Source organism: Mauremys reevesii, linkage group 1 (genome assembly GCF_016161935.1).
Source record: "Mauremys reevesii isolate NIE-2019 linkage group 1, ASM1616193v1, whole genome shotgun sequence".
Taxonomy (NCBI): domain Eukaryota; kingdom Metazoa; phylum Chordata; order Testudines; family Geoemydidae; genus Mauremys; species Mauremys reevesii.
In genome coordinates this window covers 32,516,814-32,543,483 of record NC_052623.1, presented here as the reverse complement: position 1 = coordinate 32,543,483, position 26,670 = coordinate 32,516,814, and the positions used below count along the sequence as shown (strand labels likewise).

At 48.5% G+C, this 26,670-nt stretch overlaps 1 protein-coding gene and 1 long non-coding RNA gene across 2 annotated transcripts in view; both read left to right on the top strand.

The window, feature by feature from the left end:
• The window catches only part of LOC120403269, a 112,560-nt gene that overhangs the window by 49,945 nt on the left and 35,945 nt on the right, over window positions 1-26,670 (top strand). Inside the window, exon 2 of the mRNA XM_039534168.1 lies at window positions 5,443-5,750. Coding sequence (XP_039390102.1) covers window positions 5,443-5,750 — 308 coding nt within the window. The remainder of the gene's footprint in view (window positions 1-5,442; window positions 5,751-26,670) is intronic.
• Window positions 6,005-26,670, top strand: part of LOC120397065 — a 44,288-nt gene continuing 23,622 nt past the window's right edge. The window contains exon 1 of the long non-coding RNA XR_005593651.1: window positions 6,005-6,122. This is a non-coding gene — a long non-coding RNA (uncharacterized LOC120397065). The remainder of the gene's footprint in view (window positions 6,123-26,670) is intronic.

Here is a 26,670-nt window from a genome sequence, read left to right as displayed (position 1 = left end):
TCCAAATGTTGAAGTTAGAAAGGTTAAAATAACTGTTCATCATATATCAGCCAGTATTAGACAGATTTATCTACGTAAAGTTTTGAGATTCCCTATTGTGGTATTTCAGCACAAATACACAATAAAACTTAATTAATAATCAACTAATTACGCATTTTAAAGTCCAAAAATATTACAGAAGCATATCCTCAGACTTCTTTAGCACTTCTGATCTTTGACCTACATTGATATTCCATTGGGAAGAGTGTGCAGTAGTTAGAGCAGAAGAGAGGGAGCTAGGATTTCTGCATTCTTTTCCCAGTTCTGCTACTTACTTGCTGTTTAATGTTGGTCAAGTTGCTTAACCTTTCTGTACTTCATTTTACCCATCTATTAAATAGTTATGATAATATTTGCAGAGATGTTATGAGAATTAATTAATGATATGTTTGAAGCACTGAGATCCTTCAGTGAAAGACTGTAACTATTATACAATCTGATATGTGAAACCTGCAAAATTTTTGAAATTTTGTAGCACTGTCTTAAACTAGAGGTTTATAATAAACATTTAGTCAGACCAGACTAACAATTAAATAACAAAAAACTTGATTAAACTGAGTTTGCAAAGTGCAATTCAAGTAAAGACATACCATTAAACATGTACTTTAAAACCGCAAATATTAAAATGAATGAAAATCACAAACCTAGGGCCTATGAATCGTTCTGACACAAACATAGATTCTTAAATCCTGGTCCCAGACAATTAAATAGAAAATTCTCAGTGACCAGCATTCATACAACCTTTACCCTGTGGCTGTTGTATTTTATTCACATAACTTTCTCTCACAATTGTACATAAATATATAAAAACCTTAATCCCATTCATATAAAGGTTGTACAAAGTCTGACCTTTAATACATAATTCACAGAATCCAAAATAGAAAGAAAGATTTACCCATTCAATTTAATATTAAACATACTGGGCCACATTCATCCCTTAGGTAACTCCACTGAAGGTACACTGGGAATGAATTTGGAACACTGTAATTATAATCTGTCCTTCAGTGCCAGTTTCAGATTGTGATCCCTTCTGTCCATCTCCCATGGCTGTGCAGGTGAAAGTTAAATATTTTATAGTACTCTTCAGAGATTATGGGTTACCTGGTGTTTAGGCCCACAGAGTCTAATGTTCCAAGATACGTGTTTGAGAAGTAGAATGGCTACTACATTTGTACACACAACCACTGCACGACCCCATCTACATTACGTCATAAAGCCCTTTGAGATACCCACAGCATGAAAGATGTTTTAGGCCTGGTATGAAAAATCCACACCCCTGAGAGACCTAGTTAAACTGACCTAACTCCCAGCATAGACAGCACTAAGTTGATGGAAGAATTCTTCTGTTGACTTAGCTACTGCCTCTTGGGGCGGTACCTACGCCAATGGGAGAACGCCTCCCATCGGTTTAGGTAGAGTCTACACTGAAGCACTACAGTGGTACAGCTGTGCCACTGTAGCATTTCAATTGTAGACAAGCCCTTAGAACAGGGGTGGGCAAACTACAGCCCACGGGCCAGATCCGGCCCACCAACCATTTTAAGCCAGCCCTTGAGCTCCCACTGGGGAGTGGGGTCTGGGGCTTGTCCCCCTCCGCACTCCAGCTGGGAAGCAAGGTCGGGGGCTGCTCCATGCAGCTCCCAGAAGCTGCAGCATGACCCCCTCCAGCACTCCAATGGGAGCTGCAGGAATGGTGCCTGCGGACAGGGCAGTGCGCAGAACCACCTGGCCATACCTCCGTGTAGGAGCCGGAGAAGGGACATGCCGCCGCTTCTGGTAGCCGCTTGAGGTAAGCGCCAGCCGGAGCCTGCCTAAGCCTCTCCCCATGCCCCAGCCCTGATCCCCCTCCCACCCTATGAATCCCTCGATCCCAGCCTGGAGCACCCTTCTACACCCGAAACCCTTGGGGTGCAGGAGGGGTGTGGAGTGTATGAGGGGGCTCAGGGCAGGGAGTTGGGGTGCAGGAGGGCTGCAAGGTGCAGGCAGGGGGCTTATGGCAGGGAGCTGGGGGTCAGGGTGCAGGCGGGGTTCAGGCTCCAGCCTGGTGCCGCTTACCTAAAGCGGCTCTGGGGTGGCAGTGGTGCACAGCGGGACAGGGCAGGCTCCCTGCATGCCGGCCCTTGCCCCATGCCGCACCGCTCCAGGAAGCGCTGCAGCGCCTGGAGGAGGGAGGGCAGAGGGCTCCGCGTGCGCTGCCCTTGCCTTGCCTCTAGGTACCTCCCCTGAAGCTCCCATTGGCCACGATTCCCCGTTCCTAGCCAATGGGAGCTGCGAGGGTCGGTGCCTGGAGGCAAGGGCAACACACGGAGCCCTCTGCCCCCTGCCCGGAGGCCACAAGGACATGGTGTCGGCCGCTTCTGAGAGCAGCACGGGGCCCACGGCGCCACGGGGAGCAATCCTGCCGCCCAGATCCAGCCCACGGGCCGCAGTTAGCCCACCCATGCTCTACTGCATGAGCTAAAAGCCATACAGCCCTTAGCTAAGGCTGTAGCAGACTCACTGATCTCTAAGTGGTCTTGGTACCACTAGCGGGGACAGAGCACCACACCCGGGAGGAGTGTGGGTTACACATGGGTAGGTCACTGCAGTGATGGGTGGGGTTCTCCCCTTGTTGTAATTAATCCACCTTCTAGAGAGGTGGTAGCGAGGTCAACAGAACAATTCTTCCCTTGACCTAGCGCTGTGTATGCCAGGGGTTAGGTCTGGTTGGCATAGCTACATATCTTAGGGGTGTGGATTTTTCACAACCCTGAGAGACACAATTATGCTGATAAGTATCAGAGGGGTAGCCATGTTAGTCTGGATCTGTAAAAGCAGCAGAGTCCTGTGGCATCTTACAGACTAACAGACGTATGGGAGCATGAGCTTTCGTGGGTGAATACCCACTTCGTCATATTCACCCACGAAAGCTCATGCTCCAATATGTCTGTTAGTCTATAAGGTGCCACAGGACAGTTATGCTGATGTAAATTTTCAGTGTAAACTAGCTCTGAGATTTGCCCATAGTGATTCCTCCCAGCCTTAGGGTGTTGGAGGCACTAGTACTGCACTGAGGGCAGGAAGGCTGTCCATCCTTCTAGCCTCCTTGTTCTCTGTTGGTGCATAGCCAGTTCTGAGCCATTGGAGTGAAGGCAGTAGCAGCCAGCTGGTTCTGGGCCTTACTGACATGGAGGTGAGAGGGTCACGGTTAAGCCCTATCCACTCCCTATGTTTCCCCTTCAGCCTCTGTTCTCCTGGGGAGTTTTGCAGGTCCCTTTACAGTTTTACTTTGGGCCAGTCATTCCACAACTGGATCAACTCTGTGCTCTGGATCAGGCTTCTCCATCCCACTGGCACATGTCAAGGTAAAGGCTATTATAACTGAACATATTCGTAACATTCTCCTATTTCATTAATAAAATATTGCATACAAAAATCCATTAAAATAATGTTTTTAGGTTGCATGTCAAGCAGTGAAAGGAAGGAAATAGCAGCTTTAGGGTTGCCCATGCCACCTGAATTCTGCCCTCTTGTGTATCCATTCTGTAATATTGCATGTGGCAGGGGGCCTATAGAAAAAATAGTATGTGATCACATGATTAAAAATGGTATCATATTGCAGTGGTTCTCAACCAGCGGTCTGGGCCCGCCTGGGAGGCCGCAAGCAGATTTCAGGTGGGCCTTCAAGCAGGGCCAGCACTAGATTCACTGGGGTCCAGGTCAGAAAGCTGAAGCTCCACTGCATGGGGCTGAAGCCCATGGCCCTGAGCCCCATCACCCGGGACTGAAGCCAAAGCCTGTGCAATGTAACTTCACAGGGGCCCCAGGCAATTGCCCCGTTTTCTATCCCCTAACGTCAGCCCTGACTTTTATATGCAGAAAACCAGTTGTTGTGGCGCAGGTGGGCCGTGGCGTTATTATAGCATGTTGCAGGGGGGGAGAGGGGGCTCAGAAAGAAAAAGGTTGAGAACCCATCATACTGCACAAGGGGGCTGAATTGAGGTTGAACGTGCTCAAGTGCTTGACTTAACTACCTAAATCATGTTCTATCTCCAGGGCCCACATCCCTTGCTGCAGAATTTAGGTTAAGGTTCCCTTGGAGCAGGGCCGCCCAGAGGATTCAGGGGGCCTGTGGCCTTCGGTGGCGGGGGGCCCCTGCTTTGGCGGTAATTCGGCGGCGGGGGGTCCTTCCGCTTTGGGACCCGCCGCCAAAGTGCCCCGAAGACCAGGGGCGGCTCTACAAATCACGCTGCCCCAAGCAGCGCGGAGCGCTGCGCCGCCCTTCCCCGGTCCCGCGGCGGGTCCCCTCTTCCCGCGGCTCCGGTTGAGCTCCTGCCGGCATGCTTGCGGCAGGTCCACCGGAGCCCGGGACCAGCGGACCTGCCGCAGTCATGCCTGCGGGAGCTCAACCGGAGCCGCGGGAAGACGGGACCCGCCGCAGGCATGACTGCGGCAGGTCCGCTCGTCCCGGGCTCCGGTGGACCTGCCGCAGGCATGCCGGCGGGAGCTCCACCGGAGCCAAATGACGCCCTCCCCAGGACGCCGCCCCAAGCGGGTGCTTGGCCCGCTGGTGCCTAGAGCCGCCCCTGCCGAAGACCCGCGGCGGGGGCCCCCCGCTGCCGAATTACCGCCGAAGACCCAGCACTTCGGCAACGGGTCCTGCTTTGGCGGTAATTCAGCGGCGGAGGGTCCTTCCGCCCCAGAGCGGAAGGGCCCCCTGCCGCCGAATTGCCGACGATGACCCAGAGCGGAAGAAGCTCCGGGGGCCCAGGCCCTGCGAGAGTTTTCCAGGGCCCCCGGAGCGAGTGAAGGATCCCACTTCAGGGGCCCCGAAAAACTCTCATGCAGGCCCCTGTGGGGCCCGGGGCAAATTGCCCCTCTTGCCCCCCCCCCCCCCCCGGCAGCCCTGCCTTGCAGTGCAAAGATCTACACAACCTAACTGGCTTGGGACCAGACTACCTGAGAGATGGCCACTCTCCCCCTGCAATATTGCCATAGTTCAGTTCTCTCCGTTGACACAGGAGGGAGGTGCAGGCAGGGCATTTTCAGTGCAAGTCCTTCAACTTCGGGAAATCCCCGCCTCCCCGGGCCCAGGGGTGCCTGGGTTTGTTAAGCAACTTTCTAGACATGTTGTGAAACTCATCGTGTAGCTCATGCGTTTGGGGAAGGGCGGGGGCTGAATTTCTCTGAGGGTTTGGGGGTGGGGGCGCGTGTTTGTGTTACCACAAGCTACAGGAATAAGAGTGGACGCTAAACTAGACCGTGTCCCCCAGGAGCAGCCTCCAGGGCGCAGCTCTGCCCTGAGGACGGAGCCTGTTCAGGGTTTACCTGACTCAGCCTAGCTCGGCCTCCGGCTCCCACAGCCGGGAAGCGGCGGGGGGAGCTGGGCTGGGCTGGGCGGGGGAGCTGGGCTGGGCTGGGCAGGGCAGCGGCGCAGGGCGGGAAGGGCTGGAGGCGGGGGCAGCGGGTCCAGCCTGTGTTCAGCAGAGGGCGCCCCGCGTTCCGCTGGAGCAGAGCCGGGAGGAGCCTCCTGCGCCGCTCGGCTCGGCGCGGCCGGTTCCCAGCTGGTGCTGCCACGTCCGCTGGGCTGAGCCGGGACTCGGGCGCGGCGCGGCGCGGCTGCCGGAGCCCCACGTGCGCGGGGCGCCGGGCGGGACTGGGAGCTGCTGGTGCCGGGCGCTGGGAAGTTGGAGGCGGCAGAGCCAGGACCCTGGCGGCAAAGACAACTCCAAGTAAGGACGCGCGGCAGCGCCCGCCAGCCCCACGGGGAGAGGGGCGAGTCGGGGGCTGCGGACAGAGGGGCCAGCGAGGGCGGGGTGGGGAGGGAAAGGGGCACGCGGGGGAGTTTGGGGCTGCAGGGAAGGGAGATGAGAGTCCCGGATCAGGGCTTGGAGCGGCATGGGGGGGGGGGGCATGGCTGCTGGGGCTTTGGCAGGGACCAGGGAGTTATCTAGGGGGGGTCCGGGCAGGTCGCTGTGCAGACCGAGGGGGACATGGGGGTGCCCAGACCAGGGCTACGTGTGGAGCTGCAGGGAGCAGGTGCTTTGGTGTGGCTGGGGAGACTCCCGACGCGGGGCTGCCAGACAGCTGTTCTCCTGCTTGCAGTAAGTGGATTTAACTCCCGGCGTGGAGTCATGCAGGCCAACTTCCTGCGGACTTCGCCACCGCTGCCAGAGGCTCCCCCCCCCATAGCGTGTGCTCGAATTTACAACCGAACTGAAACCAAAAGGAAACCGGTTCCAAAGGGAACCCTGATGTTTTGGGGAATCTTTCTTCATGTCTGAGGGAATATTACAGTGTTTTAGGGGTGCTCGGAGACAGACCTGGATACTCTGAGCGCTCCTATACGGTGGGGAAGGATAGTTGTGGTTCAAACAGCTACATTTAAAAAAAAAAAGCACCTGGGCATGTAATAATCTGAGCAGAGAGCTAGTCTGGGAGGCTTTGGTAGTTGTAAAAGTAAATTTTAGCTTGGCCATAGGAAACCTGAGTAAGAAGAGGAAACTCTAAGTGACAGTCCAGAACTGCTGGCTAACATTTCACTCCTATCTGAATAGTGAAGAGTAAAGGCTGCTTTATTATTAATTTAGAGTAATTAGTTGAATCTTGTTAATTCTTTCATTCTCGATTTATACAGTGAAGATACAGACCATGAGTCAAGGCCTTTAGCACTAGTGGTTAAAACAAAATTTCCATGGACAGTACTTCACTAGAAATAACTGTTTTTCTTGCTGCCTGTTTCTGTGCTCACCGATTTGGGGTGGGGTTTTTTTTGTACTGTCAGTGGTTTAAACCAATATCAATGATGCATTTCCGTTCATTAGTCTAAGAAGAATTACAGTATTTGTTGCTGGTGACAAATCACAGACTTCCCTTTGATAATTTTATTAAGATTCAATCACTCCCCTTGAAAATAGTTCTGAGTACTCTGAAGTCATTCATAAGACATCATTAAATAAGAAACGTCTTCATTGTTGAATTTTTGGATGTAAGCTCCCCAAACTTTCAGAACAATTGTAATTGAACAATGATTGAGACTTGTATTGAAATGGCATACTGAAAATCTTAGGAGAGCATTAAAAAGAGCCCCAGTAAACTGTAGGATAATCCATTTTAAATTTAAGTAATGGGGCTTTGTCTACTTTTTAGGCCTAATGCGTCAGTTTGTAGGGGTAAGACGTGAGTAGTGTTCTGAGGCAAGTTTAATTTTTTGTGTTTTGTCAGTTACCTACAAAAAACTGTTGTTGTGTTTATAAGCCACTTAATTCTTAATGTTTCAAATCTTGTATTGAAGAAAAAGGAAAAAAAAACATTGTCAATGGAGATTTCCCTTTCTGTGATCCCAATTCTGCTGTGAAATCTGCTCAGACTCCTACATCCATTTGGATTACATTGCAGCAGTAGGGCCTTAGCATGTTTCCTGGCCTTTTTCTTATAAAACTCTCAGATCCCAGACGTGTGTTGACAATTATTTTACTGCAAAGAATCCTGTGGCACCTTATAGACTAACAGACGTCTTGCAGCATGAGCTTTCGTGGGTGAATGCCCACTTCGTCGGATGCAAGAGTCCGACGAAGTGGGCATTCACCCACGAAAGCTCATGCTGCAAAACGTCTGTTAGTCTATAAGGTGCCACAGGATTCTTTGCTGCTTTTACAGAACCAGACTAACACGGCTACCTCTCTGATAATTATTTTACTGTTAGCTCAAGATTTGTGGCAGAAGCCATTTAAAAAAAAAAAAGTTGAAATGTGCTCATGTGTCTTGTTGAGCTAGATCCAAACTGCATTTTAGAGGCCTAGTTACAACATACAGCCATCTTGCAGTATAGTTGAGAACAAAGTGTCTTTGAAATGTGTTTCTGAACTGTGCTAGAGCTATGGACTTTCAGGTAATATCTGCACTAGAGAACTGAATTATTGGTAATTGAACCAGTGTAAGTACCAATGGCACAGTGTGTCCCCCTAGGCTTTAGTAGGGCCTTCTGCAAAAGGAATATTTGGGTACAGCGGTCAAATTCCCTTCATTCACTGGGAAACTTCAGTAATTACCTGGAGAAATTCCCATAGCTGTGCCCATTTCTCAGGCATTTCTCAACATGGAACCCTCGATGCTTATGTTAAGCTCAGCAAGGAGGGTTTTGTTGAAGCATTTGAACAGTGGTTGCGGTGAGGTGGTAGAGGGGATTCTGGCAGTTGAAGTGGAGATGCGGAGAGCAGCTTTCCAACTAGGTCATGCAGTTATTATGCATCTTCCACTAATGTCTGGATCAGGGGTCGGCAACCTTTCAGAAGTGCTGTGCCGAGTCTTCATTTATTCACTCTGATTTAAGGTTTCACATGCCGGTAATATATTTTAATGTTTTTTAGAAGGTCTCTCTCTACAAGTCTATATATTATATAACTAAACTAGTGTTAAGTATCAGAGGGGTAGCCGTGTTAGTCTGGATCTGTAAAAGCAGCAAAGAATCCTGTGGCACCTTATAGACTAACAGACGTTTTGCAGCATGAGCTTTCGTGGGTGAATACCCACTTCTTCGGATGCAAGTAGTGGAAACTTCCAGGAGCAGGTATATATATGCAAGCAAGAAGCAAGCTAGAGATAATGAGGTTAGTTCAATCAGGGAGGATGAGGCCCTGTTCTAGCAGTAGAGGTGTGAAAACCAAGGGAGGAGAAACTGGTTCTGTGGTTGGCAAGCCATTCACTGTCTTTGTTTAATCCTGAGCTGATGGTGTCAAATTTACAGATGAACTGAAGCTTAGCAGTTTCTCTTTGAAGTCTGGTCCTGAAGTTTTTTTGCTGTAGGATGGCCACCTTAAGATCTGCTATTGTGTGGCCAGGGAGGTTGAAGTGTTCTCCTACGGGTTTTTGTATATTGCCATTCCTAATATCTGATTTGTGTCCATTTATCCTTTTCCTTAGAGACTGTCCAGTTTGGCCGATGTACATAGCAGAGGGGCATTGCTGGCATATGATGGCGTATATTACATCGGTGGATGTGCAGGTGAACGAACCAGTGATGGTGTGGCTGATGGTGTGGCCTCAGACAGAGACCAACACCTACAAAATCTCCACCAAGCATTCTCAAAACTACAGTACCCGCACGAGGAAATAAGGAAACAGATCAACAGAGCCAGACGTGTACCCAGAAGCCTCCTACTGCAAGACAAACCCAAGAAAGAAACCAACAGGACTCCACTGGCCATCACATACATTCCCCTGCTCAAACCCCTCCAACGCATCATCAGGGATCTACAACCCATCCTGGACAATGATCCCACACTTTCACAGGCCTTGGGTGGCAGGCCAGTCCTCGCCCACAGACAACCTGCCAACCTGAAGCATATTCTCACCAGTAACTGCACACTGCACCATAGTAACTCTAGCTCAGGAACCAATCCATGCAACAAACCTCGATGCCAACTCTGCCCACATATCTGCACCAGCAACACCATCACAGGACCTAACCAGATCAGCCACACCATCACCGGTTCATTCACGTGCACATCCACCAATGTAATATATGCCATCATATGCCAGCAGTGCACCTCTGCTATGTACATCGGCCAAACTGGACAGTCTCTAAGGAAAAGGATCAATGGACACAAATCAGATATTAGGAATGGCAATATACAAAAACCTGTAGGAGAACACTTCAACCTCCCTGGCCACACAATAGCAGATCTTAAGGTGGCCATCCTACAGCAAAAAAACTTCAGGACCAGACTTCAAAGAGAAACTGCTGAGCTTCAGTTCATCTGCAAATTTGACACCATCAGCTCAGGACTAAACAAAGACTGTGAATGGCTTGCCAACTACAGAACTGTAGATTGCCACGGACTCGCAGGGGCGAAAGAAAATGCAGGCCTGTTATTTACCAGGCTGCACGTGGCAACAGACTATATTGGTAAGGGATGCAAGGAGAGTATGGGTCACGATGCAAACTGCAGACACACACCCACACACACACACACTAAAATTAATCAATTTAAAGTTTTATTGGGGATAATTACAAGGGGTAAGGGAGCCGCGTATGATTAGCTAATAGAGTTGATGAAACTTAAAACACACAATGACTAAAATATCTACTAACAATATTTATAAACAAAGATGCAGCATTTAGTAATAACTGATACTTACAAATACAAACCAACGCATAACGACCGGCAAACGTAGAAGCTCTGTTTGAAACACGTGAGCTGAGAGAGAGGCTTCGAGGTGATCAGGCTCGGTTACGGGTGTACACAGGATACATAGGATTCATTTTTCTTTCTCCTCTCCCTGCCTGCACATGGCAGGCAGGCCTAAAGTACCAACTATAACATCATAGAAGTGTCATAGGGGATGGGGCCCAAAACCTGTTTGTGTTCGTTTCTGATTGGCACAAGCAAAGTTTACACCAAGTAGGGGATCAGGTGCCTTAAAGTCTGGCTTCGCCCCCAAAAGGTGAGGAAATGCATATTGTTTTAGAATGCGTTCAACACTGAATGACAAAAGAAGAGGCCAGGGCAATACCGGTATGGGCAAGTTTTACAGGATGCAGACAGGAACTCATCTCAACAAGAACCAGTTTCTCCTCCCTTGGTTTTCACACCTCTACTGCTAGAACAGGGCCTCATCCTCCTTGATTGAACTAACCTCGTTATCTCTAGCTTGCTTCTTGCTTGCGCATATATACCTGCCCCTGGAAATTTCCACTACTTGCATCCGAAGAAGTGGGTATTCACCCACGAAAGCTCATGCTGCAAAACGTCTGTTAGTCTATAAGGTGCCACAGGATTCTTTGCTGCTTAAACTAGTGTTGTATGTAAAATAAACAAGGTTTTCAAAATGTTTAAGAAGCTTCATTTAAAATTAAATTAAAATGTTGATCTTACACCGCTGGCCTGCTCAGCCCGCAGCTGGTCTGGGGTTCTGTTCACCTAGGCCGGCAGCGGGCTGAGTGGGGCCTGCAGCCGGGACCCCGGCTGGCAAGGGTCCGGCGGCCGGGACCCCAGACCGGCAGTGGGCTGTGCAGGGCCGGCGGCTGGGACCCCAGACCGGCAGTGGACTGAGTGGCTCAGCCCACTGCCGCTCAGGGGTTCCATCCGCCGGCTCCTGCCAGCCAGGATCCTGGCTGCCAGACCCATTCAGCCCGCTGCTGGTCTGGGGCCAAGCCCTGCCCACATACAGTGGGTACCTACCTTCTCCCTGGTTCTGGCCCATTCTCTTCCTCTCTCTGCACTGAGCTGAGGGTGGGAGTGCACTGAGCACAGGGCTGGGGGTGAAGGGTCTGCCCAGGAGCTAGAATGAGGGAGGGGGCTCAGGGTTGGGGCAGGAGGTTTGGGTGTAGGGCACTTACCTGGGCAGCTCCCACTTGGTGCTCAGGGTGAGGATGGGGATTTAAGGCATGCAAAAGTCAGGATGTGAGGGGGTGAATGGGTATGTTGGGGGGATGCAAGAGTCAGGGCAGAGAGCTGGGGGCATGTGATGGGGTGCAGGTGTCCGGGCAGGGGGGCGGGGCTGGGTATGTGGGGGTGCCAGAGTCAGAGTCAGGGCTGGGGTCATGGGGGTGGTGAAAGAGTCAAGCAGAGGGCTGGGTGTGTATGAGGGGGGTACAGGGCTCAGGGCAGCGGCCTGGAGTGTGTGCGGGGCTCAGGGCAGAGGGCTGGGTGTGTGTGAGGGGGGGTCAGGGCTCAGGGCACAGGCCTGGGGTGTGTGCAGGGCTGTGGGGCTCAGGGCAGAGGGCTGGGGGTGTGTGTGGGGGGGGGGTCAGGGCAGGGGGCTGGAGGGGATATGCCCCTATTCCAACCCCCCCCCCCTTCCCCAAGGCCCTGCCCCCACTTCTCTGCCTCCTCCGGGAGCAGCGAGCATGCTAACTCTGCTCCTTCCCGACCCCTCCCTCGCAATGGCCATCAGCTGATCGGCTGGCAAGGAGGGAGGGATGGAGAGGCAGAGGAGGGGCAGGAACCCAGCACACTACGGGAAGAGGCAGGGAAGCCGGCAGGACCAAGCTTCTGCCCCTTGGCCCCACGGGGGGGGGAAGGCAGAGAATAGCGGGATGGGCTGGGCAGGATTTTTAATGGCACGCCGCTGCCTGCCTGCCAGGACTCCAGCAGGCAGCAGTGTGCCATTAAAAATCAGCTCGCGTGCTGTCTTTGGCACGCGTGCCATAGGTTGCCGACCCCTGGTCTGGATACATGTTTGTGCTCAGATGGGGTGAGTAGTCTCTTGGCCTATCCAAGGCCGTGATCAAGTGTCTTGATATTATTGGCCTTTTGGCCTCGAGATGAAAACCTGGTCTGTGTCTTGGGAACCTTGAAGAAAAATTATCTAAGTTGTACCTGAGGATGATCTTTAGCAGGTAGAATGCTGCTTTGGGGCCTGATCCATAACCACAGACTGGTGGGACTCAGTTGTTCTCAAGACCTGGGACCCACAGCTGTAGCTACATAACTGCAGCACCTTTGTATCTCTTTGTTTAGAACTACACTGCTGTGTTGAGGTAGCCAATGCAGCAGGGTGAGTGGAGATTGTCCTATGAGAGCTGGCTACCCTGCAGAGTAACTAGCCAGTTGGGCACCAGTTTGTGGCTGGGAAATGAACAGTGGTAGCTGCTGTTGTGGTGATCACAACAACAGGTGGGATAGGTGGTGTAGTTATTTCCCCACTTGTGGCTTGTGTCAGTTTTCTGGCATACTATGCCTAAGAATATTTTTCACACATTAAATAGGAAGTGAGTGAAATGTGATGTGTGTAGATAAGAGCAGCATGCTAATGAGGTGCCATGATCTGGCACGTGGGACGATAGATACGCTGTACTATAAATCCTTTGGCTATGGTGCCTGATATTTTACTTATTGCAATAACGTAGTTTCTGAAATGCAGTTTGTGTTGTGTTTAATCCACTTCTTCTTGCCATTTCACTGCTGGACAAATGACATGACTTGACCAGCTGCTGTTTACACCAGATCGAGCACCTTAACTGGGAATAGTGGCCAATGCTGCTGAAAGCAGGGGTGCTGGTAAGTGGTGTCCAGTTTCCCACCCTAGGGAGTTACAGAGGAACCAAAATGGCTGGGCTGGGAAGAGAGGTGGTAACTGCCATATGTATCGTGGAGGTGTGTGTGGGAGAGGGAATGGGAACTGGCAGAGCACAGGGAGAGATGGATGTTCCTGTTCTAAGAGGAGGATGTATCTACCCTTTTACAGTGATGGCAGTGCTCATAAGAACTTGGGAAATTCTGCCAGGTCCAAGCCTGCAAAATCAGCCCTGGTGATACACTTGACAATAAAAAGCTACTTACCTGACCTAGACAGTGCCTCATCCCCGGATTCCCCTCCTGGAGTGAGTTGGGCTCGGTCTCTGCTGCCATGGCTAAATCCCAGTTCTGCACACACGGCTCTTGACAATGTCTCAGGCATCTCCTCTCCCAGTTTCTGTGGTCTGTGTGGTTCATTGAGCCAGTGGTCTCCTTGTCCCTCACCCTGGGGGGTAAGATGCATCCATGTTGGCCAGTAGCATCTTGGGCTGCCTGGCAGAGTGAGGTTCCAGGTGCCTCCAAGAGACTCCCTAGTTTGCCAGACAAAGCCCTTGTGCACACATGGGATTCCAAGTCTGAATACTGGTGCTTGGAGTTTATAGTGCTGGCTGCAGCAATAGGTGCTGGGGGGTGGCATTCCACTTGACTCAAGTTTAACTTGCTTTTAAAATCACTTGCTCATTAAAGTATCTTATTTCCACCTCCTCTTACGGCTCTTGTGAGGTGGAGATGGGAGTTCCATCTTGACAACAGGAGAAAGGGCCGGTGGCCAAATCCCTGTTGGGGTCTCACAGTGAGGTCGTAGACTGTCTCAGACTGACGCATTCATTTGGAGGAGTGAATGAACTGGCCATTGCAGGAGCAACTGCATTGCCCTTCTGACTCCCTGCTATGCATGCACAGGCCTCCACGACTACTGCAGGCTTAGCTGTTTTCATGGTAGCAGCTCTGAAAATATAGACATGGGCTTTTTATTCATACGTGGCATTTTTCAGCATGTGAGAGACCCTAGGAATCTCCTTGAGCACATTGTTTTGTGCCGACGTTCTCTGGCCCGACAGCTGCGTTGTCTTTTTGCCTGAACTTTTCATTCAGTTCCTGATAAAGGTGAAAAAGTCTCTTGCTTTCTGCACGTATGCAGAAGAGCTAAGGCAGCTAGGCCTTATGATAATCCATGAAGCTCATGGTTAACCCTGTTTGTGGATATAGACATATTAACTTGGAAGCGCCTCGCTGTCCATGGATATGAAAGTCTTGTCTAGAATAGGGAAATTTGTGCTGGTATAACTGCTTCAATGTGTTTGCAGTGTTATGTAGGCCCTCTACAGCGAGCTCCTTTTTGTGCTGATGCAGTATGTCTAGGTTGCGGGTTTGCATTGGCATAATTACCGGTACATCAGTGCAGTTACAATGGTGCAAATTTCTGTAGTCTAGATGAGCCCTAAAACAACTGCTGAGAATGGGGGCGGGAGGAAGTAGGCTCAGTACATTAGTGCTGACAAACTGCAGATCGGATGCTATGGGGCTGCTCTACATTTTCAGCCACAGGAAGATTAATTCATCTGTTCCTTCTGCTGTGGGTCTTTAGACGGACCTGAGCCTTAAGGGGATGAGAATGTGGTATGTTCTGTTGGTCTCTGTATTCTTTTTCCTCCTGAGTTATTTAGTTCTTTCTTCCTATCCTGTTCCATTTGGTCTCTTGCTCCTCTTTTTTGTCCTTTTGCTCTGTGATTTTTGTCATCTCTTCTTTTTGTATGTGAGATTTTTTGCTTTTGAAAGTGAAGAGACTAAAGAGTCTTGCCTATTTTAGTAATTAAAAACTCCATGGCCCTTTTCACAAGAGTAGGGGATCCCCTGTCCAAATGACTCTTTAAATTTCCGAAAATTAGCTAAATTACATTTGGTATATAGAGAGCTTACAAAGACTCTTCTCACAGATTTACCATGATTGGTAAAATTCTAATCCGAATAAATAATTACATTGGACTTCCCCCTTTTGATTTCAGGTGGATGTAGTAGACATTTCCTGTCCTGAATAGTTGCTATATGCTTACAGTTGCCTCTTAAAAAATGGCTGGCTGAATTTTGGTGGTGGATGTATCTTTTGTTGGTAAACTGTTTGGGATCATTTGGGATGACAGGCAGTTGAGTGACTTTGACTATAACTGGGGAGGTAGAGACAGTGTTGTGGGATCTGCAGTCTGGTGACCTTAATCCCAAGCTTTTTGTGTGGGATATTGATAAAAGCAGCACCTAGAACCAGATGTAGGCTGTGTGGGCAGGCAAACACCGCAGCATTCTAAACGCACTTCAGTCCAGACCTGCAATGACCTGTACTCTCCTGATTAGAGGCTGCCAAATGTGCCAAATTATTTTTCTCATTTATTATCTTAGGCACAGAACTTACTGTCTAAATGATGATACAAATTGGACACACTGGGAGACTCAGGGGAAGTTGCTGTCATAGGGAATGGTGGGTGTGATGGGGGCACTTTCACTGCATTTTACTAATATGGTTTAGCATCTGTGGGCTTTCCAGAGGGTGGTGAATTTGGAGGAGGAATATGAATGGAGAGAGTGGGTGCCTGGTGCACTTGGATAGTTGTGATTTGCTGGAGTAGTGTCCAGTGTGGCAGAAGGTGCTAAGAGGAGCTTAGGGATAATGGTAGGATGACAAATGGGAATGAGGATATGGAGGTAGATATTACCACATCCAAGGTAGAAGCCAAACTCGAACAGCTTAATGAGACTAAATCGGGGGGCCCAGATAATCTTCATCCAAGATACTAAAGGAACCGGCACGTGAAATTGCAAGCCCATTAGCAAGAATTTTTAATGAATCTGTAAATTCAGGGGTTGTACCATATGACTGGAGAATTGCTAACATAGTTCCTATTTTTAAGAAAGGAAAAAAAAAGTGATCCGAGCAACTATAGGTCTGTTAGTTTGATATCTGTAGTATGCAAGGTTTGGGAAAAATTTTGAAGGAGAAAGTAGTTAAGGACATTGAGGTCAATGGTAATTGGGACAAAATACAACATGGTTTTACAAAAGGCAGATCGTGCCAAACCAACCTGATCTCCTTCTTTGAGAAATTAACAGATTTTTTTAGACAAAGGAAACACAGTGGATCTAATTTACCTTGATTTCAGTAAAGCATTTGATACGGTTCCACATGGGCAATTATTAGTTAAATTGGAAAAGATGGGGATGAATATGAAAATTGAAAGGTGGATAAGGAACTGGTTAAAGGGGAGACTACAATGGGTCATACTGAAAGGTGAACTGTCAGGCTGGAAGGAGGTTACTAGTGGAGGTTCTCAGGGATCAGTTTGGGGACCAATCTTATTTAATCTTTTTATTACTGACCTTGGCACAAAAAGTGGGAATGTGCTAATAAAGTTTGCGGATGACACAAAGCTGGGAGGTATTGCTAACACAGAGAAGGACAGGGATATCATACAGGAAGATCTGGATGACCTTGTAAACTGGAGTAATAGTAGTAGGATGAAATTTAATAGTGAAAAGTGCAAGGTCATGCATTTAGGGATTAATAACAAGAATTTTGGTTATAAATTGGGGACACATCAGTTGGAAGTAACAGAGGAGGAGAAGGACCTTGGAGTATTTGTTGATCACAGGATGACTATGAGCCGCCAATGTGATATGGCTGTTAAAAAATCTAATGCGGTTTTAGGATGCCTCAGGCGAGGTATTTCCAGTAAAGATAAGGAGGTGTGAGTACCGTTAGACAAGGCACTGGTGAGACCTCATCTGGAATACTGTGTGCAGTTCTGGTCTCCCATGTTTAAGAAGGATGAATTCAAACTGGAACAGGTACAGAGAAGGTACTAGGATGATCCGAGTAATGGAAAACCTGTCTTATGAAAGGAGACTCATGGAGCTTGGCTTGTTTGGCCTAACGAAAAGCAGGCTGAGGGGAGATATGATTGCTCTCTATAAATATATCAGAGGGATAAATATCAGGGAGGGAGAGGAATTATTTAAGCTCAGTGCCAATGTGGACACAAGAACAAATGGATATAAACTGCACACTAGGAAGTTTAGACTTGAAATTAGATGAAGGTTTTTAACCATTAGAGGAGTGAAGTTCTGGAACAGCCTTCCAAGGGGAGTAGTGGGGGGCAAAAGACATATCTGGCTTCAAGACTAAGCTTGATAAGTTTATGGAGGTGATGGTATGATGGGATAGCCTAATTTTGGCAATTAATTTGGCAATTAATCTTAAACAGCTGCTGCCTTTGATTATCTGATAATAATCTTTGATTATTATCAGATAAATGCGCCCAGTGGTCTGTGATGGGATGTTAGATGGGTTGGGATCTGAGTTACTACAGAGAATTCTTTCCAGGATGCTGGCTGGTGAGTCTTGCTCACATGCTCAGGGTTTAACTGATCGCCATATTTGGGGTCGGGAAGGAATTTTCCTCCACGGAAGATTGGCAGAAGCCCTGGAGGTTTTTCTCCTTCCTCTGCAGCATGGGGCACGGGTCACTTGCTGGAGGATTCTCTGCACCTTGAGGTCTTTAAACCACGATTTGAGGACTTCAGTAACTTCAGACATAGGTTAGGGGTTTGTTACAGGAGTGGGTGGGTGAGATTCTGTGGCCTGCATTGTGCAGGAGGTCAGACTAGAGGATCATAATGGTCCCTTCTGACCTTAAAGTCTGTGAGGCAAGTGTGTGGTGCTTTTGTGATTTAGCCAGAAGAGCACCAGAAAGGAGGCTGAGGCCAGGTCTACACTACGAACTTGTATCAGTATAACTGTGCTGATTAGGGGTGTGATAAATCCACACCCCTGAGCGACGTAGCTGTGACAACCTAACCCTTGGCATACACAGCACTAAGTCAATGGAAGAATTCTTCTGTTCATCTCACTACCACCTCTCTAGGGGGTAGATTAACTACAGCAAGGGGAGAACCTCACCCATTGCTGCAGTGAGTGTCTACACTGAAGGGCTACAGCAGTGCAGCTTCAGCATTGCAGCTGTGCTGTTGTGGCATTTTAAGGGCTTGTCTACACTACCGCGTGGAGTCGATCTAAGATACGCAACTTCAGCTACGTGAGTAGCATAGCTGAAGTCAACATACTTAGATCTACTTTCCGCGGTGTCTTCACTGCGGTAAGTTGACAGCTGATTCTCTCCCATCGACTTTTGATTACTCTCCTCATTCTGATGGAGTACTGGAGTCGACAGGAGAGCACTCAGCGGTCGATTTATTGCGTCTATACTAGATGCGATAAATCGACCCCCGCTGGATTGATTGCTGCCTGCTGATCCGGCGGGTAGCGTAGACAAGCCCTTAATGTAGATGTATATTCAGTTTAGTTCCAGCAGCCCAGCTGTGTGCTTGAGGGAATCAGTGGTTGTGGTGTAGTCACGTCTTCACTAAAGCGCTACAGCAGTGCACTGGAGCGCTGTGTGAGAAGACAAGCTTTGAGACTCATTATCAAATGCAGTAGTGCTTATTATCCAGGCCAGAATTTGAGCTTGTGGCTAGTGCATTTAGCCATTGTCCTAGCTGACCTCTGATCCTCTTCCCTTTCATGATCTCTATTTTATCTTCTGTGCGGATTGCAGATCTTTCTCATTAGACTTTTTCTAATGATCCTTTGCTCTGTACGCTCATTATTCTGTGTGTTTTCTTCACCAGTAACTTTTCCCCAGATGTGTTCATTTGTCACTCCTCTTTTCGGTTATTTTTAGTTACATCCCTTGGTTTTACTTCTTTTTTTTTCCTTTTAAATTTTGTTTACACTTGCTCTTTCTTTGCTTTCATCGCCTTATATTTTACTCCTTTCAACTTTTATCCTCAAAGGAGCTGGTTTCACTCTTGGAGACCAGCCCTCCCCTATTGATTGCCAGCTGCTTTTATTGAAACTAATTTGCATTCTCCACTCTCATTGTGCTAGACAGAGCACTAGTGATTTTGAGTAAAGCTCCTTCCCCAAAGGCTTTGCTCAGAATTGTCTCTGTATTGCACAAAAGGAGCAGAGAATAAAGAGCAGCATCAGTTGTAAAAGCTGCTTCTGCCTAAAAGCTGCTTCTGCCTAAACCAATGTGCTTGTGTCTTTGTCGCAAGGAAAGTAAGAATGTGGCAGCCTTTGCCCAGGGCACAAATGAGAGGAAAGAGTGCTCTTGCCCAGGGAAGTGAGTTATATTGTGCACCCTTTTACAGTATGTGTGCCACAGAACCAAAGCAGTTTGACCGAGTCTGTTTGTTGCCTCAGTCCTGTTGAAGCATTCACAGTTACCTAGCTGTGATTTTTGCCCAACAGCTGCCCAACTAAAAAATTTGATTAGAGAGCAAATGTACTTAGGTTAAAGAGCTATGATCGAACTTCCGCAAACTTGGAAAAAATCGTGAGCAAATATTACTTTTTAAAATGTTACGGTAACTTTTAATGCTGTGAGCACTCTTTATTCAAGACTTTCTCCTTGCGCCTTGTCTTGATGAGGACATATGCTCGCCTTCAACCTGTCTTCGTTTTGGGGTTCACACCACCCTTCGTGTATGTGTGACCATGCTTAGATATGCTGGGCCCTTGGGTTTGGAATTCAGATCCACCTCCTAATTGCACCAAAATCCTTCCTTTTCTCCGGCAGTTTTCCCCATATTATTAAGTTATCCCCAGACCCTTTCCCCCTGTGTCAATTTGCTCTTGTTTGACACTTTTGAGGGTGTTTCTATGTATATGACACAGTGCCCTAATTGCCAGGGCTTGGAGAGGAGCTATATAAACAAACTATTATTAAAACTCAACCTAGATGTCTTGGATTTTGTATTTCATTTCCTAGCATGGCTGGCTGTCAGAAGGAGATGCTGGTAACATCTTACATGTTTATATATCACGTTTCCATTCTGTGGGGTCTTAATGTGCTTTATAAATATGGCCTCAATCCTATAGTCATTTACACTCAAAGTAGTCCCATTGAGTTCATGTATAAAGTTGCTTACCTGCATGTTTGCAGGATCAGGGTCTATATGGAAACTGGAACTGCTTTATTACCACCACAGTGCAGTGACCTCTGGAATAAAGGCAGCAGCTGTTTAACGACGTCCAGCAACATGACAGTTTAGGACAGAAAGTGAAGAATAAAATATCTTGTTTGAAATGGCTTGGGGAATTTAGGTTGGCAGAATGCAGTTACCTGTATTGAATTGCAGGCAATTTTAATAGATATTTCTTTATATTCATTCTGCTTCTCTTGTTTGACTTACTTAGGGACAAAGTCCAGCTCTGTGCAGTCAGATTGTGCTCTTATAATCCAGTGTTTGTAACCTCACCTATTGCTGCTGTCTGGTCTTGTTGGATATGGTGTTAGCTTTAATACCTTAAGGCCAAATTCTGCTTCTAGGAGCACAGCATGTGGCTAGCTCCTGTAGAATTTGGTGTATCCACATGAGGGTATCCAAGGACAGAATTCATCCCTTCATGTGCATATATTCACAAAATATGATTGAGCTGTAACTGCAATGAGAATCATAATGTTAAGTTTCCTGATTCTTGTGTAGAATCTCAGCCATAACAAGTTAACAACTCTTTTTTGCATTTAGGACACTTTGAATTTGTCATACTCTGGACTGAATTTTTTTACCTTCCATTGTTGCAAGTAAGAGCTAAGATTTACTGTAACTGAGACTCAAGAAAAAAATATTTCAATTTTTTTTCCCAGTTTGTGTACTGCATTTGACAGCAGCGTCACTGTTTCCCTCCCTACTTAGTCAATCACTGAAGCCTTGTCAACACCCGGGAATAGCTACACTTCAGCAATCAGTGTAGCTGCACTCTTGCTAACCCTCAAGTGTAGACAGAGAGATGCAGTGATTGACCTAGGAGGTAAAAAAATGCTTGCCCTGGACTAAATAATAGAGGTCAACACTGATACAGCTACATTGGTTGCTGGTGACTAATTGTTGCTGAATACAAGGGATGATTACCAAATACAAGGAAAGATTGATAAGTAATAAGCAAACAACAGTATGGCTTCACACGTGGAAAAGGCACCATATATTTGAAGTTTATATTAAAACGATCAACTGAATGGGGAAAATGGCACTGTTTCATTGACTTCCAAAGAGCATTTGACAAAATCCACACCTACAAATTGCTTGACATATTAAGATCTGTAGGGATTGATGGGTACAAACTCTGAGTAATAAAACAAGTATAGAGGAATGAGAAGGCAATTATAATGGGAGATGAAAATGAAAATACAGTAACTCCTCATTTAATGTTGTAGTTACGTTCCTGAAAAATGCGACTTTAAGTGAAACGATGTTAAGCGAATCCAATTTCCCCATAATAATTAATGTAGCTGGGGGCGGGGGGGGGGGGGGGGTTAGGTTCCAGGGCAGCTTCCCCTACTCTGCAAGCACCAGGGATGGGGGGCTCACCTTCAGCGTGCCCACTCCACCCCTTCCCCCAAGCCCCACCCTTGACCCACCTCTTCTCCCTCCCCCTTTACTTCGCACACTGCATCCTGGCTCCTCCCCCTCCCTCCCCTCCCTTCTGAATGCCGCAAGCCAGCTGATTGCCACGTTCAGGAGGGAGGGGGAAGGCCCACAAGTCCTCGCTCCTCCCCTCTCCCTTCTGCCCAGGGAAAATCAGCTGGCTTGCTGCATTCGGGAGGCAGGGGGAGCCTGTGCGCCGAGTCCTCGCTCCTCACCCCTCCCACCTGCCTCCAAAATATCCTGGACAGAGCAATTTACCAGTGAAAAAGGACTGGAGATGACTCGAATGCCACAGACCCTTGTCAGAGTTACTATGAAAAGAAAGATTAAATTTGTAGGGCACATTTTAAGTGGTTCAGTGGGTGATGCACGTTTATGGGCACTGGAAGGGAAAGGTGATGGCAGAAGACCATGAGGCAGAAAGAGAAGATCTTGGATTGATGATATGATATCCTGGGTGGATCAGAAGGACTATTCATCCACAAAGATTAGCAGATCGTATGGAATTGGGCTACCATGGTTTCAAACCTCCAGTAATGGAGAGGCTATAGAAGAAGACACAATTGTTGCTGAATTGCAGCTATTTATTGCATAGTGTAGACAAGGCCCTTGACGGTTTCCAGCATTTAGGGAAAGACACTCACAAATAGCAATAAGGGGGGGAAACATTTAACAAAATAGGAAATGGTGACAGTAAAATCAAAAAATTTGTCAGAAGGTCATGGGGTGGGAGTGGGGGAGGAGAGGCGGTAGGTCTGATGCTTGAAATTACTTTTAACTCAAATTAACTAGATTTCGGGCTAATCCACTTGCAAGTGTCCTTATCTTCACAATTTAGGTTGTGTATTTAGTTTTTTAAAGGACCTAATTCTAATAAGCACTTGCATAATGTTTTTAAAATGTCACTGTAATCAGTTTGATGTTTACGTTTCCCACTCAAACATTGCAACACTCTGCTGGTCAGAGAACCAGAAAGAGAAGCCCGTCTGTTATCTCTGTGTCCAAGCTGAGTGCAATGCAAAAATTAAATGGCACAATGGGGGAAAATAAACTCCACTTTTAAAATCCTTCTCCTGTTAATAATCAAATGTATTATTATTACTAATACACATGAGGACCTGTTTTTTTTTTGTTTTTTTTTTTTTAAAGGGGCTTTAATTTTCTTATTCCTTTAGGCGGAGATTTCAGAGGCACAAAGCAACAGCTAGGTGTCCAACTTCCAATGGGAGCTGGGTACCTAGTAGTCCTTTATGCCTTTGAAAGTCTCCCCCTTAGGCCTGGTCTACACTAGGACTTTAATTCGAATTTATCAGCGTTAATTCGAACTAACCGCTCAACCGTCCACACCAGGAAGCCATTTAATTCGAACTAGAGGGCTCTTTAGTTCGAATTTGGTACTCCACCCCGGCAGGTGGAGTAACGCTAAATTAGACATGGATAGCTCGAATTAGGCTTGGTGTGGATGCTAATCGAACTTAGTAGCTCCGGGAGCTATCCCACACTGCACCACTCTGTTGACGCTCTGGACAGCAGTCCGAGCTTGGATTCTCTGGCCAGCCACACAGGAAATGACCATGAAAATTTGAATTCAGTTTCCTGTCTGGGCGGTTTGAATCTGACGTTCTGGTTGCACATCGGGGCGAGCTCCGCAGCACCTGCAACGATGCAGAGCTCTCCAGCAGAGGAGTCCGGGCAATCCCAGAATAGAAAGAGGTCCCCAGCATGGACTGACAGGGAAGTCATGGATCTGATCGCTGTGTGGGGCGAGGAGTCTGTGCTCTCGGAGCTGCGCTCCAGCAAGCGGAACGCGAAGACCTTCGAGAAGGTCTCGAAAGCCATGAAAGAGAAAGGATACAGCCGGGATGCGATGCAGTGCCGCGTGAAAGTGAAGGACCTAAGACAAGGGTATCAAAAAGTCAGAGCGGCAAACGGACGCTCCGGAGCCCAGCCCCAGACATGCCGCTTCTACGAGGCACTGCATGCCATTCGAGGTGGGTCTGCCACAACTGCCCCACCAGTGACGGTGGACTCCGAGGATGGAATAGTGTACCGGGACAGTTCCTCCTCGATGTTCACCGATGGGGAAGATGAGGAAGGGTTTTTTGAGGACGGCGCAGGCGACAGCGAACCCACTCCTGCTTTCCCTGACAGCCAGGATCTCTTCATCACCCTCACAGAGATCCCCTACCAACCGTCCCCGCCCGTTAACCCGGACTCGGAATCAGGGGAAGGATCAGGCGGTAAGTGCTACAAACAGGGCAACATTTATTTTTTAAGAAACAGGTATATAAAAAAATAGAAATACTATATAAAAATTTTTAAATATCAAACTATACAAAAAGTAGGTCAACACATATAGGAATCGAGCAATAATCCTCTGGGGACAGTTCAAAAAAGCTCTCAGAGAGCAGCTGGAAAAGCCTCAGCAGGAGGTTCCTGGGGAGAGGTGCCTTATTGGGTGCTCCGTGGAAGCACACTCTTCCGCGCCAGGCCATCCTAATGTAAAGGGGAAGCATCGCCTCGACAAGCATGGCAGCATATGGTCCTGGTCTGTGCAGGGCTTCTCTTAGCATCCGCTCTCTCTGAGTCCGAGTGACACGCCTCAGGGTAATGTCGTTCTGGAAGTGCTGCATCTAATTAGGGGAATTAGTGTACTGTTACTATTGTGAATGGTAGACTTTTACTTTGCATAAGAATGACCCTCGCTTAACAGCCACGTGTTGGAGGCCACAGAGGAAAAGCATACAGTGATCTTTCCCGTGCACTGGCGGGAGGGGCTGCAAAAGGCTCATCCTTTCTGCTTTGCACATTGCCTTTAGCAGGAGAGCACAGCTAACCACTAACTAATAAGCAGTATGTACTGTAAGGCTTACCAGGACTTTGTGTAAGAGGATGCAGCTGTCTTTCCTCGCATGCGCTATCCAGTGCAATGGCGCCGCCAATGAGAGCGTATTCCGAAATCTCGGACTAGTTCTGAGATCTCCTGAGACTTGGTTCCCTCTTTGGTCTTGTTAACTGAAACTGACTAGACTGTGTTTACTGTTGGCAGACATGTATGTGTTCAAGGAAATCGCCTACTTTTTCACATCACACAGCTTCGGCTCCTTCCCGGACTGCCCCGGCATCCCCCTCGCAGAGGCTGGCTCAGATTAGACGCCGAAAGAAAAAGACTAGGGACGACATGTTCCAGGAACTGATGGCCTGCTCCAGAGCGGAGGCGGCAGAGCAGAGACAGTGGAGGGAGACCCTGTGTCAGCAGCATCGCACACACATGGAACGGGAGGATAGGTGGCGGCAGGAAGACCAGCAGGCGACTCAAACGCTGCTTGGTCTAATGAGGGAGCAAACGGACACGCTCCGGCGCCTTGTAGATGTTCTGCAAGACCGCAGGCAGGAGGAGAGAGCCCCCCTGCAGTGCATCTGCAACCGCCCTCCAACGCCAAGAAGTCCTGTCCCCCCCTCACCCAAAGTTACAAGAAGGAGGGGCGGTAGGGGCCGTGAGAACTGTCACTGCACCGCAGCAGAGCGGTAATGTACAAGACACCTCTCGTGCTCTAAATTTGTACAAGCTCTTTCCTTACAGCATCAACCAGTCCCAACTCCAAGTTTAAACCCCCCACTGTGTACTACATTATTAAAAGCGGTTTGGTGTTACTCACTGTTTCCGTCACGTTTCTCGTGTCAGAAGACTTTCTGTGGGTGCGGTAATTGTAAGTGCAGTGCATAGCCCACAGTGCCATGGTACAGACTTGGGTGCAGGGTCAACTGCAGGGCACACACAGACTGCAGTCACTAGGCACCAGGGACAGTCTGTGTGGTGTATGCTGCCCCGGGTCTTTCCTTGATGTGTATGCTTGTCCAGGGTCCTGGTGCCTGCCATCCCCGAATGTAAAGGCAGGCTTCCCTTCACATGCACTTCGACCGTAGCCACGATCCTCCCGGTGCCCTGAGCCCCAAAAGAGCCCTCATCCAGGGCAGATACTCACCCTTCCCCCACACCCCTCACCCCTTCCAACGCCCAAACCCACAGCCGTCATGTTAACCCCTATCCAAAGACGGCACCCCTCGCCCCTTCCTGCAAACCCACCCATTCCTGCAACCCTCCCCCTACATGCACAACCACCGTAAACCGTCCCCCACCCCACAGACCTATGTAGGAGCAGGAGGCTGTCCGTCCTCTTTTGGACAAGCGGTCTGTACATCAGTGCACACCTTACCCAGCACAGAATGCTTCCATGTTTCAACCAAGAAACAGAAATGCAAAGTCAACGAAAGATTTATTATTAATTACTGTTACATTTCATTAGCTTTAAAACGTCCTTTGGAAGTGGGGGAAACTTGGTTTGTGATCAGGCTCTCTTAAAATCAAGTGGACAGTCACAGGTTACCCTGCTCTGCGAGGAAACTCGCTTTCAAAGCCTCCCTGATGCACATCGCTTCCCGCTGGGATATTCTCTCGGCACGGGTGTCTGGCTGATCGTAAATAGCAGCCAGGCGATTTGCCTCAACCTCCCAAGCGGCCAAAAAGGTCTCGCCCTTGCTCTCACAGAGATTGTGGAGCACACAGCAAGCAGCAATAACTACGGGGATATTCTTTTCGCTGATGTCCGAGCGAGTCAGTAAGCTCCGCCATCTCCTTGAGGCGTCCGAGCACACTCCACCACCATTCTGCACTTGCTCAGCCGGTAGTTGAAGAGTTCCTTCTCACTGTCCAAGGCGCCTGTATAGGGCTTCATGAGCCAGGGCATTAGCGGGTAGGCCGGGTCCCCGAGGATCACTGTAGGCATCTGCATATCCCCAACCGTTATTTTGTGGTCCGGGAAGAAAGTACCTGCCTGGAGGCGTCTAAACAGACCAGAGTTCCTGAACACACGCGCGTCATGAACCTTGCCCGCCCACCCGGCGTTGATGTTGGTAAAGCGTCCCCTATGGTCCACCACAGCTTGCAGCACCATTGAAAAGTAGCCCTTTTGGTTAATGTACTCGCTGGCCTGGTGGGCTGGTGCCAGGATAGGGATGTGAGTCCCATCTATAGCCCCACCGCAGTTTGGGAATCCCATCGCGGCGAAGCCATCTATGATGACCTGGACATTTCCGAGTCACTACCTTTGAGAGCAGTTGCTCAACGATTGCGTGGGCTACTTGAATGACA